Consider the following 16,565-nt stretch of genomic DNA (forward strand, 5'->3'; position numbering starts at 1 on the left):
AACAATTTTTAAGTTAAAAAGAATCACATTGGTGATAAAAATCACTGATTAGTATACAATATCTATGCAAAAGGCATTTTGCTACGATTTCCTTTGACTATTGCATTTAGTCCTTCCAATGACTAACCGAAGCAGGGGTTATCATCTCTATATTACACATGAGGAAATCAAAGTGTAGAGGCACCTCAACTAGGTTACATAGCCAGTAAGGGGTACCAGTGCTCCCTCGTGATTGCTAAAGAGTGCTGTGAAGTACATGGGACAGTTGTTATTATTATTATTGTAACTTTACTAGTGAGGTGAGGTCAGAGAGGTTAAGTGGTCTGGGCAAGGTTACATAGCTAATAGGTGGCTAAGCTAGGTCTTGAGTTCAGTCCTTTGACACCTCTTTCTACTATTTCATGTTGTGCTCCAATTCCAGATGGCACTCACCAAGATCATGTTTCTTTATTTCAAAACCTTTCCTTATCATATTTCCATCATATTTTGGGACCTCCTTTACTGCTCATGACTTTTCAAACCAAATGCTAAAAGATCCAGCCTATGTTGAACTATTTTTCTTAGTTCCCTAGCTGCTGAGGGCATTTAAATTATCCAAATATTAGGACAACTGCATTTCATCACCATCTGTTTTTACAAAGGCCGAGTTACTTTTCAAATCCTAAACTTGTTTTCTTTATTTTGCATGCTATTTGAAATGGGATTCAATGTGTCAGTGTGGAGTTAAGCCCCCTGCTCCCCAGGTCTCTATGAGAGCCCCTTGCCCAGGTCACCCTCCTTCCCCCACCCCCACCTGTCTGCAGTCTCTGGTCATCACGTCTTTCACTGTTTCTCACGGGTTCTGGGTACAGAAGCAAGCCTTCAACTATTCTGAGGGTCTCAGGGAAGCAGGTCTAGTGAGCACGCCCTTTGCCAGTCTAGAAGATAATATGCTGGACTCTGTTCTGGCCCTGGCTGACCGTTTGTGGGGGCAGAGGCTGGGGAAGCCTGTGTATTATTGGGAGCAGGGTTGGGAGCTGTGTCTGCTTCTGGCTGGCATATTTGGGACCTTGAGTGGGAGGTGAAGGGACTTAGAGATAATCGTTCTACCTCAGCTACTTTGACAGAGTGATTGGCTTGGGTTTCTCCATGTATAAGATAGACTAGATGAAACCTAAGAATTTTTCTCTCTTTTTTTTTAGGTGGGTTGTCCAAAGCCTAACATCTAGCTTGAGGCAAGAGTTTAATGTGAAACTCAGAGTGATCCTGCACAAATAGAAATGTGATCCTGACGTTCACCTACCTAATGTTCAGAGGCTCCCTGCTGATCTCAGAACACTGTCCAAAGCCTTTATGAGACCCCATAGGCAAAGCCTTCTACCCACTTCTCCAGCCCCTCGGAGAGGCTCACGCTAGTTCCTGCCCATTCCAGCTCGCCACTCCCACCACCTCCTCTCATTCCACGCAGCAGCTTCTCCAAGCACAATCTCTGACCTCAGAGTTTGTGGACATGTTGTTCCTGCTGCCTGGAACCTTCTACTTCCTCCCACTCCCCTCTTCCTTTTTCTGGCTAACTCCTCCCATCTGTCCTTCAGGTCAGCTGGTGCTTCCATATGACCCATATTTCTTGGGTCCCTGCCCTCATCACAGGGTATTGGCATTGCTGACTGCTTGTCAGTCTGTCCACTAGACAGGGAGACCATGTGTCTTCCTGTTCATTCCTGCACTCTCCCTATACCAACTTACATAGCAGGCACTCAATAGAAGAAGGATTGGGTATAAATATACTGGCAGACGAACCTAGAAGGAAAAGACACTGGACTGCAGGACCAGAGACCAGAATTTTAGTCCAGACTTCCAGCATGAAACTTACAGGCCTGGACATGATCTCAGACTCTGGATCGTTAAACTATGAGAGAGGGGGTAGGCGGGAAATAAGGAGTGGGGGCACGGGAGAGGGAGGAAGGAGGGAGAGGAAGGAGGGCGTGTTGGAGAGTGGGCACCAGCTCTGCTTGCTCCTCACTACCCACCCACCCCCACCTCCTAGCCGGACTCTCGTTCCAGAGTGCTCCCCTGGGCGCCACTAGAGGGCGCTCTTGCTCTACACAACAGTTGCGGAAAGCCGACTCGGAGGTCGCCCGGACGGGAAGCCAGAGCACGAGTATTGCCAGGACAGCCGGCACTCCGTCCCCGCCAGGGCCCGGAGCGTTTGGCCTCTCGGAGGAAGAAACCACAGGGTCAGTCAAATCCCAACAAAAACTTCGTTGCGGTCCACTTGGCAAGGGGCCCACCCGAATGTGGCCAATATGAAGGAATCAGGCGCATCCGGGCTTCGATTCCAGTCAGGGTGCAGGCTTCTCGGCCAGTGTGCAGGGAGCGGGTCCGCGCAGGTGCGGGGCTGGCGGCGTCCGCGCGACCCCGCGCCGGCTCTCCCGGCGGGTTTCCCGGCGCCCGGGCCTCCCCGCCCGCCGCACACCTGTGTGCGCTTTACAGGCCCCGGGGGCCTGGCTGCCCCCTCGTGGCCCCCTCGCTGAGTTAGGAAGCTGGTTTGCGCAGCTGCCCCACCCTTCGGGTCAGGGTCAGGTTAGAGCCTGGAGGTTTGAGGACAGAGGGGCCTTGCTCCTCTCTCCTGCTCCAGGAGTGGCTGTGCATCTGGGGGAGCTCAGGAAGTTCCTTTGAAATGGCCATGAGTGATCGCTACCCCGCTGATGAGGGGTGCTCATGAGTGGCCGCAGACTGGTGTCACCCCGTCTCACTTGCCTGGCTGGAGCAAAGGCTGAAGGGTGCTCATTACCCTTTCAGGGGTGCTCCTGCCTCAGCGGTTCTGGGGAGAATTACTTTCAAGTGTGCCCGAAGCTTTCCTCCTGCGTGCTTTTTGCCTTGTCGGGAATCTGGTAGACTCAGTCAAAAAGTCCACCCTTCCCTCCAGGCCCCACTAAATGTGACCTCCTTCACAGGGCCTTATTTGATAGTCCCATTTGGAAGAGAGACCCGTTATCTGCAGCTCCCTCTTTAGCACGCATCCTTCTCAGCTTTGTCTTATCTGTGTGCTGGAGTCATTTTTCATGCTAGACCCAACTGTTCTCATCTTAATTTTCAGTAGCATGTGGTTTGGTAGCAAGAAGTAGCAAGCCTTCTCGCCTCTGAGAGTCATTCTAATTAATGTTTGTTGAATTCCACTCAGTCAACCTCTCTAGGAGTTCTCCTGATTGGACACTCCAATCCCTTTCTCTCTTGTTAGTTAGAGGAGACTGTAAAAGAGCAAATGGAGGCGAATGCTTCCTGTTTCCCTCATGCCTCCAATAGCCCACATCATATATGAAGTTCCTGACCACGGACACGTTTTGAGGTTGATAAGATCATTTGCCCTTCATCCTGTCCTCTGCGGGCCAGACTGAAACAATGAGGAGTTTCGATCTGGCTTCTGTACCACTGAGCAAACACTGGACTCCTTCACGCAAGCAGAGCTGGGAGATTTTATAGGCGAGTTGTTCGAGATATAGGCTTTTTCTCTTTGCAGTCAGGTTTGGGAGTCATGATTTGATCTGTGTCCCGTCCAAGTCTGTGTAATAATGGTCCAAGCCATAATGGGATTCTACCATGTGCTTCTAATGGCTTAAATAACAGCACATTTGGCAGCCAAGATGAGAGCCCAGCGAAGGAACCTGGATTTATACTGATATTGTTAATTCCCAACAGATGGGCACATCATGGGGGGCGGGGTTTGGGAAGAAAATCTGATTCTGCGACCATCTCAAGGCTCCATGTCATAGGCACATCACACTCCAACCACAGGACACAATAGGAACCAGCTATAAAAACTATGGGGGGACTTTACATGTGGTTAACTTGGTTCCCTTCCCGTTGTAAAGAATCGGTGCCATGATCTCCAACACTCACGAGTGGTGCGTCAGGGACATTACTCATATCCCTACTGTTCTCTGCGTTGCCCACATTCAATTGTAGCAGACATAGTCCTAACCTTACCCATGACGACGGAAAGCCCAGAAACATGCAAATGCGTGGTCAGACACACAATTCATGCATTACACAAGGGGAGAGACAGGAAAATCACATCTTCTTGGCCTGGATTTTGAGGTCTTCTGTGTTCTGTTTCTATTATATTTTTGTGGGCTTTCCCCTCACCCTACAAAGCTTCCTGTATTCCAGTCATGTAAGATGATTTGCTACCACCCACCCCCTTCAAATAAAATGGGCCTTGAACTTTTATACTTCTGAATCTTTAGTAAGTTCCTCACTGTCTGGAATCTCCTTCCGTCTAGCGGTTCCTGAGGTATGGCTCATCCTTCCAGCTCCTGCCTCAGCCCTGAGGACTTCCCAGATTGCCAGGTCAGAAGTCATCTCTCCCTTCCTTACATTCCCCTCGCCTGTATTTACCCTCCTGGGATCTGTCTTATCTTCTTGTCTTAGTCTCCTCAGTGGCAGAAGACCAGGTTCCCCCAGACCTAGCTGTGTGGAGCTGGAGGAGACAGCGTGAGGGTGAGAAGCAGGCCCTTTGTGGGCAGTCTGCAGGTGAGATGAACAGAGTCAGGAGTGTGAATGCGCATTTGTGTGTGAATGCACGTGCACATGCGCACAGATGGGTTTTCCTGTACGTAAACGTATGAGATCAAGTCCATAAGCCACACCCCAAATTAGTTCCATCATTCTAAAGGCACAGCTCCCTGAATACCTATTCACATATGTTAAATCAAGGAGATAAATATCTCGGTTTTATGGGATTTGGATAAAGTGTTCCCTATAATATCAGGTGCACTGGTGCATCCTCAAAAGTGAAATATAAAACATTCCAGGTGTCACAGGTTCTGTTCCAGGGCTCACAGATGTCAAAATGTAAAGTGTGTGGTGACTCTGAAGCATTCTTGCAAAGATAAGCAGAGAAGAGGTGGTCTGTCAAGTGACTGTTGGTATTTTCAGCAGCTGGTCCGTAGTTCAGTGCTCCGGGCACTTATTCTGGAATGAGCCCCATGTTCCTGATGCTTGGCAGCCAAAGAAATCCTGATTCAGGGCCCAGGCCCTGCCATAGCGATGAGCTAGATTAAGACTTTTCAGCTCCCTATGTCTTGTCTGTCCCCAAACCACAGCCTCTGGAGGGTGTGGAGAAAGGAGAAGACAAGGCCCATTTGGTCTCAGCCCAAAGGACTGCCTTCATATTCTGCTTCCTTGCTCCTCAGTTTAGAATCAACCGCTCGGAAACGTGAGCTTTAGCCTAAAGTGCTCATTTACCAGTGTTTCATCTGGCTTATCTAGAACAGAATGGAAATCTCTGCCTGCAGTGAGAGTCCCCAAGTGAGCCGGTGGGGAGGGGACACCACAGCCTTGATGGGCGGCTGTGCAGGACAGCTGCTGGGAGTGGGCCACAACAAAATGTGCTCTGGAACCGGGGGCAAATGAAAAACTCTCAGAATATAACCCCGAGTACAAAGTGAAAACCCTGAATTCCTAAACATCTTGGTTTAAGATGTCAAGTCGCTGTAAAGTATAAAGGCATTTTACAATTCTCTAATCTGCACGTTACTAATCTGGGAGTTAAAACAAAACAAACGATAAAACCTTTGGGGAGCCGTCCACATCCTTCTGCTCAGTCACAGACAACTCCCAGGGGCTCATGGCATGTTCACACCTTTGGCAAAATGGCTTAGTGCCTAGATGAAGAACAGAATCTGGGTGAAATCAAAGATCTCAGCTGGGATTTTGCTCCAGCATTTTCGAGAGGACCGGAGGGTCTCCGCCTTGGCCACAGATTTGAATCACGTGGAGAGCTTTAAACAATACCGGTGCCTGGGTCCCAGGCCAGAGATTTGGGCTTAATGGGCCTGGGGTGTGGCTTGGGCATTGGGGTTTTTAAAGCTCCAGGTGATTCGACCGCAGCCACGGCTGAGCACCGGGGGCTGAAGGGAGAGCGGGGTTATGTTTGCAGCTGGGGGTCGACGGGCGTCATGCAGCTCTCTAACCACCACATTCTGAGTTCATTCTGAATAAAAAGAGCTTTTCTCACTGTGTTCGGAGTACTGTGTCAAGAGGCCATGGTTATTTTATCCTAAAAGTCAGATGTGAACTTTTCAAAGGCAAGTTTTTTTGAACAGTCTGAAGTGAGCGTTTTTGCTGTGTCAACAAAACTGCTTCATTTCATGTTTCCCTCCAGTGTGCACACTAGTGAGATGAACATGCTCCTCCAAACACAGCAGGGAGGTGTGCGCCTCGCGCCTTACGGGCGGAATTAAGAACCGAATCAGATGAAGCATTTGCACAGATAACGAACTCTGCATTTCTTTAACACTGAGAAAGAAAAACATTGTGCTTTTCTTGAAGGGTAAGTTCTCAAAGGCATTTAGGTTTCTTTCAGGCTGTGGCACAGAGAGTTCCCTACAGACAAAGTGTGGTTCAAGCTCTCTCCAGGCAGGAGGCAAGAGGGGGATTAAGTGCATCATTCAGCTCTTTCACTGTATTTTCCAGACTATGTATATAATTATTTACTCAGGTGAGGCTATATACCTTGCTTATGGCTACCGCCTCTTTTTGAACCACAGGACAACCTTGAATGAGCACAAGGGTTAAAAGAATCCAAATTCTCTAAGTTTCAATGAGTAGGAAGCTTACGTTAGCTAAAGATTTGTAAGGCTCATTTCTCTATATAGTTATTACTCTTTATTTTTTCTACAGACTGACTCAGAGCCTTATGTGTAAGGATTTTTATAAATACACATAGTCATATATTTTATATTTATATTTCCACTTGTACAGTGTCCGTTTCAGGCTTTCTGAAATGAAACACTACCGTGAACATTGCCGGTTAGACTAGGTACCACCTTCCTGTTCACTCAAGGCCAGCTCATAAATCTTCAATCCAGGCATCTTGCTGGTTTCAGCCTCTGCTGCTTATCTCTCCTCCTAAGGCTACAGATGAGATGGTTGTGTCTACAGAGCAGGGCCTGGTCCTCCAGGAAAAAGAGGGCTCCATTCGAATGCTTGCATTTAAAAAAGGGATCCTTTTTTTTCTGACTTTAAAAAAAAATGTTTTAATGTTTTTTTATTTATTTTTGAGAGAGAGAGAGAAAGAGAGAGAGAGAGAGAGAGAGAGAGAGAGAGACAGACAGCATGAGCAGGGTAGGGTCAGAGAGAGAGAGCTAGCTGTTAGCACAGAGCCTGATTCGAGGCCAGAACCCACGAACTGCGAGATCATGACCTGAGCTGAAGTCACACGCTTAACCAACTAAGCCACCCAGGCGCCCCTTTTTCTGACTTTTTAAAAGAAGCATCTGATGACCTATAGAGGTTAACAGCTTTCCTCACACACTTTCAGCTTGAACGGCACTATTGATGGTCCTTACCTCTTATAGAACATCAAAACAAATTCCGAAGGCATTAAAGAAGTAAATATAAAAAAATGAAACAAGAAAGATACTAGAAGAAAATAAAGATACATATTTATCTGATTTTAGGAATATAAAAACATAGACATACCAGTCGAAAGGAAGAAACCACAAAGGAAAAGATATATAGATTTAATTATATAAGAAGGGAATACTTCTGTATGTCAAGATAATGCCCTAAAAATGAAATAGTTGGAAAGATAGCAAATAAAATACAGGGGAAACACATCTGATAGGTAGCAAAGGGGAAACTGCATGTTAGAAAAAACTTACAAGTCATTAATAAACAGCTAACAACCCAAATGAAAAATAAGCAAAAGACATACAGAACTCATAAGAGCAATATTAAGAGACATGAAAAACTTTCAACCTTACTCAAAGAATAATATTTGAAGAATAATAATGAAGATGAGAACATTATTTTTCATTATGAAGTTGGCAATGATTTAAAAATAATAGTGTTCTGTGTTGGTGTGGTAAACTAGAAATAACAAAATGCTCACATTTCTTACTCCTTCTCAAACCTCCACAACTAAGCTTGTCTGAGATAAGGAAATTGAACAGCTAATCATTAGAGATAAAGTTCCATAGCTCAGTGGGTTCTTAGGTGTACAGGAAACCAGGTCGTTTCAGGAACGGCTGAAGAAGCTGAATGTTTGCTTGGAGATTAGAACTCTATGGGGAGACCTTGAACAACTGCTATGAAGAAGGTATAGATTTACTCTGCTTAATTTTTCCAAAGCAAGGGTAGAAATAGGAAGAAAACACCCTGTGGCCACATTCAAGGAGGATCTTTCCTACAATCAGAGCTGTCTAGTCCCAAAGTGGGCTGACTCATGACATGAGCAGTCTCAACAAACAGAAGCTGATGGGCTTTCTGTCAGGGACGTTATAGAGGAAACTTCGCGATCTCATGGAGTACTCCCAACTTTTTCCTCTATAAAGTCATCTTTTAAAAACTGCAGAACTTCCATAAAGTGTTTTATTTTAAGAAGAAACTAATTTAAATGATCCCAGACAAGTGGAGATCGTGGAGACCTGCAGGGAGTACATCTGGCTGAAAAGAGTTCAAAACCTCCAGGTACAAACGAATAGCAGCAGTATAGAACTTCAACACTTAGGTGTCTTGAGTCTCCTGAGGTAAGTGGAATAATGGCCTTTTGGCCCCAGAAATCAGGTCTTCAGATTTTGTTTCTGAGTGTGTGAGTGAGGTCTTGGTATAGAATTCTTAGGGTTAAGACTTTTCCCAAAGCTCCTTTGACCAGATCTGTCCGTGGCCAAAAATACATGTGTCGCGTCTAGTCATCATCAGAGAGAGATTGTGGTAGGTCAGGTGGTGGCCTTTCCAGCCCTCATACTCACCATGCTCTGAATCTGGAGATGAAGTATCGTAATGTGATCTGTTCCAACAGGGACATGAAGACATTTTTAAAGTCTTAGCACTTGGGAGTTAGCTTGAGTATTTTCAGAACTACTCTGTTTGGCTAACATCAAATGACACTCTTCTAAAGGCGAGCAGTTAGATGCCAGTGTTTTCCTTTGATATAGGTTTTAATGAGGGTGAAATCAAAGCAAAAGTCATATCCCGGAGAGATGGAAAAAATAAGCAGTATGTAGAAAAAGAAAAAAACTGATGTTCATTTGTTCACAGAATAGGCAATAAGATTCTGGGTTCATAGGAGCCTAAGTTTCTTTCAGCTAAAATCATGGCAGCTGAAGGAGAGGCTCGTGCAGATAGGAAACTTAAACATTGAATATGGAACCTATTAGCCCTGAAGCAGAAACACTTCACACCTCTCTTATGCACCACACACAGCTTCCTGTTCGTTGTTTGTTTCTAGTAAGGGAGAGAAACTCCTTGAGGACAGGGACCTCAAAATCTCCTTGCCCCTCCCCCAAACACCCTACATTAAATAGTTCTTGAAGGCTATTAATGATGTGGGCTGGCATTAGGAAGATCAAGAGACATTCTGAGATGAAGAATTCACATCGAACCTGTGTTCAGACTTTTTCTTCTGATTTGTCTACTTGGGATTAGGTAGGCAGGTAAGAGGCACCTAAGACTGCTGAAGGGGAACAAGTTCTGTCTGGAGCAAAGTAGGATCTCAATAAAAGATGATGAATGGATGAAGATACATGAGAAACCTCACATGCCAGCCTCTTTCTCTCAGAGATGTATTTCTGGGCTGTGCTCCCTTAGGTGAAGTGGGGCTAGCGAGAGGTGCTGATGTATATGGGGTCAGAATATAATAGGCCAAGACCAATTTTTATAGGCCTCAAATTAAAACAATTTATAGTCACTGCTGGCATTTAATAATGCTTTTGTTTGATAAGAGCACAGAAGAAACAGGGAATTCTCCCGTATGACTGAGAAAAAAAATTGCTTTATCAAAATTCTATGACTGGGGGAGGGGTGCCTGGGTAGCTGGTTGGTTAAGAGTTCAACTCGATTTCAGCTCAGGTCACAATCTCACAGTTTGTGGGTTTAAACCCCGAACTGGGCTCTGTGCTGATGGTGCAGAGCCTGCTTGGGATTCTCTCCCTCTCTTCCTCTCTCTCTCTGCCTTTCCCGTTCTCTCTTGCGTGCTCTCTCTCTCTCTCTCTCAAGAAAACCCAATGAAATTTGAATAAAAAAAATTCTGTGACTAGGAAAAAGAATCTTAGAAGCAGGTCACAGAAGAATTTTCAAGGAAGCTCTGAAATTAGGACTTATGAAGAAAAGTTAACAGAACTGGGATCAGTTAGCCCAGGGGAGAGAATATTGCTGAGTAACCTGATACTCTACTCTTCACATGCATTCTGTGAAGAGCCTATGATGAAATGAAACCAAAACGTATTGTGACAGGGTTTTCTGTACTGAGCATTTGCCAGTATGTCATTACAATTTTATATTGCTGGACTATTGGGTAGCATGGAGTTGAAGAAGGTGCACTGGATTTGGGGACTTGGGGCCAGGAAAATGGAGTGCTGGATACTTTCTAGCTCTATCACTTAATAGTGACTCTTTTTTTAAATGTTTATTTTTTTTGGTGAGAAACCCCAAGCAGGCCAGGCTCGAACTACTAGCTGAGCCATGAGATCATGACCTGAGTCTATGTTGGATGCTTTACCAACTCAGCCCATCCAGGCAGCTCAATAGCGGTGTGACTCTTGAATAAGTCACTTAATGCTCTAAGACTCGCTTTCTTCAACTCTAAAGTGTGAGGGACGCAGGAATTGTTCTATTTTCTTCATGGGGTTCTTTAGAATGTCAAATGAGATAATGGCTATTAAAACTCTTTATTTTTATCTATAAAGTCCCAGCCACAGTGGGCCACAGTGTTCTTAAAAAAATTAAGTTTTCAGACAGGACTGAGATTGTGGGCACTCCTTCCCCAAAGGTCTTTAAACCTAGAGCATCTTCCAGTCTATTTGGCTTTGCCACAGACTATCCAAGGGTAGGGAGAATGAACCAGATCACTTCAAAATGTTATTCTGCCCTAGGATCCTTAGCATTTGCTGATTGCCTTAGTTTACTCTGTTAGAATACAGTAGTCAATGTGATGAAAGTTGCTTCCTTCTTTTCTAATTTTTGGATAGTTTTCCCTTCAAATTGGAATTGAAAAGAGACACAGGGCAGGACACCGGGATGTGACCAAACACCTGTTCTTGGTTTGGCTTTTCCCTAAAAACACGGGTCCTGCTTTTTGATATAAGTTGACTTCTTTGGCCCAACTTCATATTGCATCCCTGTTTGTTGAAAGACATTAGAGGTATTTATGCCTTGGGTAGAACTGATTCTCTAGAGGACGATGTTTACTGCTTTGTGAGCACATAAAAACATTGGGCAGATTCTCTCCTTTGTGGATGACAGAGATGCCCCAAAGTTTCCCTTTGACTCAGAATGGGAACTATTGTTGTCTTGGATGTAAATGGTCAGTTTTTCTCTCAGAAAGGTGAGAAGCCAGGGAACAGTACAGAGGATGGACTTGCAGCTGGAGATTTTCTGGAGAAAATATTATTGCCACTCCCTCTTATAGCACAGCCTCTTTGTGTGGCCTTTTCGTGGTCTGAGGAAGCTATTTGGCTGGTGACCATGGAGACAACAGGCTCCAAAAGTGAAGTGCGAGTCAGGGAAGGAGAATGGAAGAGAATAATTGAATTTTAGAGTTCGGTGGGAAGCAGAACTCTTTTAGCTCAACCTCCCACTGAGTGAGAATCTTGGAGCACCTCTGAGACGGCCATGGCCGCTCACTCTCTGAGCAATAGGCCACCTCCTAAGAAACCCTGTCCCCAGTCAGACCAGGAACGCCTTCAGAAAATGAGCTCTTTTTGTGGTGAAATCTTTCTCTTTTAAATGGTACTCCCTGGTTTGTCATTTTAGAGGATTCTAGGCTAAATCGGTTTTCTTTCACTTAACAGTCCCTGAAATATCTGAAGAAAATCCTCATGACTTACCTTATTTTTCTTCTCTGAATCAAATCTCCCTATTTCCTTCAGCCATCCTTAAAGGATATGGATTCCAGACACAGAACACCCTAATCTTGTGCACACTGCAGTTTTCTAAGTTTCCCTTCTTCTATCCTGTAGGGTATAGGGCACCCACTTTTTGTCCGATTCCAAAAATGGGAACTCTCTCTCTCACCTAAAGACTTGAGACTCGAGTAGCAGGCCCTATGATTGGTTCACTCACTGAAATGAGAAACAGAAACCCTCATTTATGGACTTGGACGCCTAGACTATGCCTGGTTGTGGTCCCAAGGGTGCTTCCAGAGCAGTACCTGACATATTTGAGCCCCAAGATCACATGGAGATAGCTTTTCAGAGATTTCAAATATATCCAGCCCTGATGGCAGCCCCAAGAGAATGAGAATTGCCCCACATTCTCAACCAATCACGAAAGTTTCCTGGCATCTCTCTACTCCTGAAACCCCAGGCCAAAAAATCTAACTGGTGGCTTATATGGCACACTGACTTGCTCCATATCCTCTTTCTGGTTTCTACAGACAAGAGCAATCACAGGTTCCTCTGCTCCCAGAGCTTTCTGTTCCTCCTCTGAGCTAATATGGCTCCAGGCTGCAACAAGGAATTAGCAGACACGGAACACAGAATCTGGCCCTAGGCGCTTATAAAACGGAGAAGGAGACACCAAAGGCTGAAATCACTTCCTTGTACTTCCTTTCATCCTCTCCTGCAGTGTCTGCTTCACCAAAACCACACCCTTCCTGTGAGACCCCCATCTCAGAACCACTGAGGGCTCTTGCACTCATTCGTAGTTACGGAGCAGAGCATTGGGGGCACTGAAAGTGCCCCTGCTGGCAGCTAACAGTCCAGGATGGCACAGCACGGGGTCAGAGCCACTGAGGTCTACAACTGGAGATGTGTCAAATTAGCAGTGGTTTACAGGAGAGAAACAAGCTGAGAAAACTAAGTGAAGGGCTCAAATTTCCACAGGGAAGTAGTGGCAGGATTAGGTCTGGAATTCAGTTCTCTTAACTCCCAATCCCAAACTCTCTTTAATATAATATATGTAAAATTGTATGTGCATGTCTGTGTTTGTGCTTATATACATATGTGTGTGCGTGGATGTGTGAAATTTTCAGTTGTAGAAGGCTTCATTTCACCCACATGCTCTGATCTGATTCTCACAATAACCCCATCTGATAGGAAAGGGAGCCGAGGATTGCCCACGCGATTAACTGGTAGCAAATGGATTCATATCCAGGCCTTCGGAGTCCAGTTCCCTCTTCTTCCAATTGCATGGCATTGTTATTTGACCTCAGTGGGCATTGCCATATTCCTCTTCAGGACGCCTGTGGAATGAAATAATCTTTTCCCCTGTCCCTCTGACATTCTCAACAAAGCCATAACACAACCTATCAAGATGGTGACAGGTGAGGTATAAGGCAGCATAACGAACATACGCAGTATCAGTAGTCAGTAGGAGTCACTTCAGTCACTCTTAAGGAAGGGCACAGGCAGGAGGGCCGAGGTGTGGCCAGGTTCATAATCCTGGAGGCAGGGGCATAGGGTTGGAGGCCCTTGGTAGGTGGGGGAACAAGCTCATAAAATGATGGGACCCTCTGACTATCATCTCCTCCTATTTCATGGGTTTGGATGTACCATTCTTATAATCTTAACAAGTGTCTTAGTAACACATTATCTTGAAAATCTAAGAAGATTCCACTTTGGAAGAACATCTTAGAGATGTCAGAAAGAGAGCAATTGTTTCCTTCTTCCTCCCCAGCCAGCTAGAGTCCTGAGTTGAGGAAATGGAAGGCAATGGGCACTTACTGCACTCATATTATGTGTCAGGAACTTTACATAAATTACCTTATATACTCCTCTCGACATGAGATGAAAAAAACTGAGACTATAGGGGTTACGGAACTTTCCCAGGGACACACAGCCAGCAAGTGGCCTGTTGGACTAAGGCATCAGTTCCTTACACGCAGCACACATGACTTCCCAACGTTGGGCAGGCTCAGTTCCTAGTCTCACTGGCTCCATTGGACCCTGAACTATCACAGTCTCTGCTGAGGTGTCAGGCCTTCTGCTAGGAAAAAACTGTGGCAATGGGAAACGTGAACATATTCATGGTCCTCAGAAAATCAGACCCAGGATGAGAATCTGTGAGCTGGAAGAACCTTACCAAATATATGGCAATACTTGAATTTTGCAGATGAGAACATTGAGGCCAAAGGATTAGGATTAGGGGATCTGCCCAGATCAGTGATTATTCAGTGAAGCTGGCGCCAGAACTGGTTCTCCTGCCTAGGATGAAAACCAGGACTTCAGCGCACTGGTCATGAACTACTGGGAAATAGAAAGAGAGTGAATAAAACACCTAAGAGAGTCTCCTAACACAGGTAGGATTGAGAGGAAAGAAGAGTAGATGCAGTGTACATGAGGAAAGAGCCAGAGAAAAGAGCCAGTACGTGAACCAAGACTGAAAATACAGATCTAGGGTGGGCTAAAGAGACTCAATAAGTGACTTCCCAGATTGTGTTTTGTTCCCATTGCACATACAGTTGGAAGCCAAATGCAAGCCACCAAGGTTGCAGTGAAACAGTGAACAATTATAGCGCAAATAGTTGTGGGCAGCTGTGGGAGTGCAAGCCACCTGCTCCAAGTTTACAGCTTTGTTAAACTTGGTAAACATTAAAACTGCAATAGGAATGCTCCCAGTCTGTACAGCATCCCATACCCTTCCTGGGAGGCCTTACTTGGGGAGCTGAAGCGGCCTTGCCTGTGACCAGGCTCTTCTCACTGTGGCCTAGAGCTGTTTTCTCTTGGCAGAGGTCAAGGTTATCAATAGTCTCTGGTAGAGACTGAAGGAGGTAAAGAGGACAACAAAGCCCTCAAAACATAATTTTTCTTCTAAACATTCAAATAAGGAAACTGAGATTCAAGAGGTGATGTACACAAAGTTATAAATTTAAGGGCAGAACAGACTCTTGAACTATGAACTTTTGACCGTTTGTCCGCGCTCCTCCTTCTAACCCCCACAAGGTTTGTAGATGCTGACAAACAGGGAGTTAGAGCATTACAGAACGTTACAGCTGAAAGGGGCATACTTTCCAGGAACCAGAGTGTTCGGGTTGTCACATGACTAGGGGGCGCTATCGGCATTTAGTGGGCAGGGACCAAGTATGCTAAGAAGTAGCTTGAAATGAGATCATCTTTCATAATGAATCTTCTGCCCAGATACCAAAAATGCCCTTGTTGAGAAATGCTGTGTCTACCATTTGACTCTACAGTTGAGGAATCTAAGCCTAGAGACAGGGAGGGGCTTGAATCAGCAGTCCCCTCACCCCATTCCACTGAGCCCCCAAGTGAATTAGTACCACCAGAGGGGCAATGCTAGCTCTGCGCCCCCCCCACCCCCCAGCTCCGACTGCACTTGTTCCTAAGCTGTTTCCAGGTTTGCACTTACTTGGACTTCAAGCCCTCCTGTCCATAGGGCTGCAGTAGATACTGGTGCACGAGCTTGTCCCTGAGAGTCCCGGCCAGTTTGATTTTCTTTCTTGATCGGTGCAGGTTGATGATGAAAAGTGTAATGGACCCTCGAACATAGTTGTGGCTGAGATGGAGACAGAGAGAGAGGGAGAGAAAGAGAGAGAGAGTGGAGGGAAAGATGGAAATAAAGTGGTCACTTAGTTGCTGCTAAATAATTTATAGAATGTACCAAACACGACTGCCTCAGGAAAAGGCACTAATTTATGGTTTTTGGCCACCCTAGACCTTCAAAAACAGGAAGGCCTTGTTATTGTGGCTTTCTGCAGAGATACCTGCTTCCCATCAAATCTTTGTTTTTGTTTAAGTGTATTACAATGATTTTAGAAAACAAAATATCTTTTTTCTGAATATGAAAATAAAACATGCCAATTGCAGAAAAAAAGGAAAAATACAGAGAAATACAAAGAAGAAAAATAAAATTATCCTATAATAAGTATCTTGAAATATGATAAAATGTTGGTAAACATCCTTCCAGTATTTTTTGTTTTATTAATTCAATATTAATTCAAGTATTTATGGAGTACTTTGACACATACATATACATTTCTCCGTTTTCATTTAATTGGGACCATATTGTTTTTTCAGTTTGTGAACATCTTAAACATATTCCCATGTTATTATGTTATTGTATTTTCTTCTACTTATAGAAGAATGCTAAATTCTTCAATCATAGAAATGTAACATAATTTGTTTAGTTAACCCCCTACATTGAGGGACTTACGTTGTTTTCAATTTTTTTGCCATATCAAATTACATATTCCTTTATATAAACTCTTACAGATCACCATTATTTCGAATACAATCCTGGAAGTTGGACACATTAGGTCAAGGGGAATGCACATTGCATGGTTCCTAACCGAATCTTCTGCTTCATTTCCAGTGATGCCCCTCCCTGTGGGAAGATTTTGTCGTCCCTGCTCCCCTGAGCCCTAGAGATTACACAATTGGCTTCAGGGCCAATGAAATGTGCTGTTAAAATCTTTGGGCACAAGTTTTAAGAGTCAGCCTGTTTTAGCATGTCCTTTTCCTGTGTCAGAAGACCATCGATGTTCTTGACAGAGGCCACTCTATTGACTTCCATCCCGGAGTGAAGAGGATGTGGAGCAGACCTACAGCGGAGCCATGGCAGACAATAGTATGATGAGAAACACACTTTCTTGTGGGAAGCCATGGAGATTTGTGGGTCCTCCATTA

The 16,565-nt window shown here is 44.8% G+C and overlaps 1 protein-coding gene across 1 annotated transcript in view; it reads right to left on the reverse strand.

Annotated features, from left to right (window-relative positions):
- The window catches only part of HPSE2 (heparanase 2 (inactive)), a gene marked incomplete at its 5' end in the record, with an annotated part of 616,756 nt that overhangs the window by 7,563 nt on the left and 592,628 nt on the right, over window positions 1–16,565 (reverse strand). Inside the window, one exon of the mRNA XM_029932351.1 lies at window positions 15,289–15,435. Within this exon, the coding sequence (XP_029788211.1) occupies window positions 15,289–15,435 (147 nt within the window). The remainder of the gene's footprint in view (window positions 1–15,288; window positions 15,436–16,565) is intronic.

Source organism: Suricata suricatta, chromosome 2, assembly GCF_006229205.1.
Source record: "Suricata suricatta isolate VVHF042 chromosome 2, meerkat_22Aug2017_6uvM2_HiC, whole genome shotgun sequence".
NCBI lineage: Eukaryota > Metazoa > Chordata > Mammalia > Carnivora > Herpestidae > Suricata > Suricata suricatta.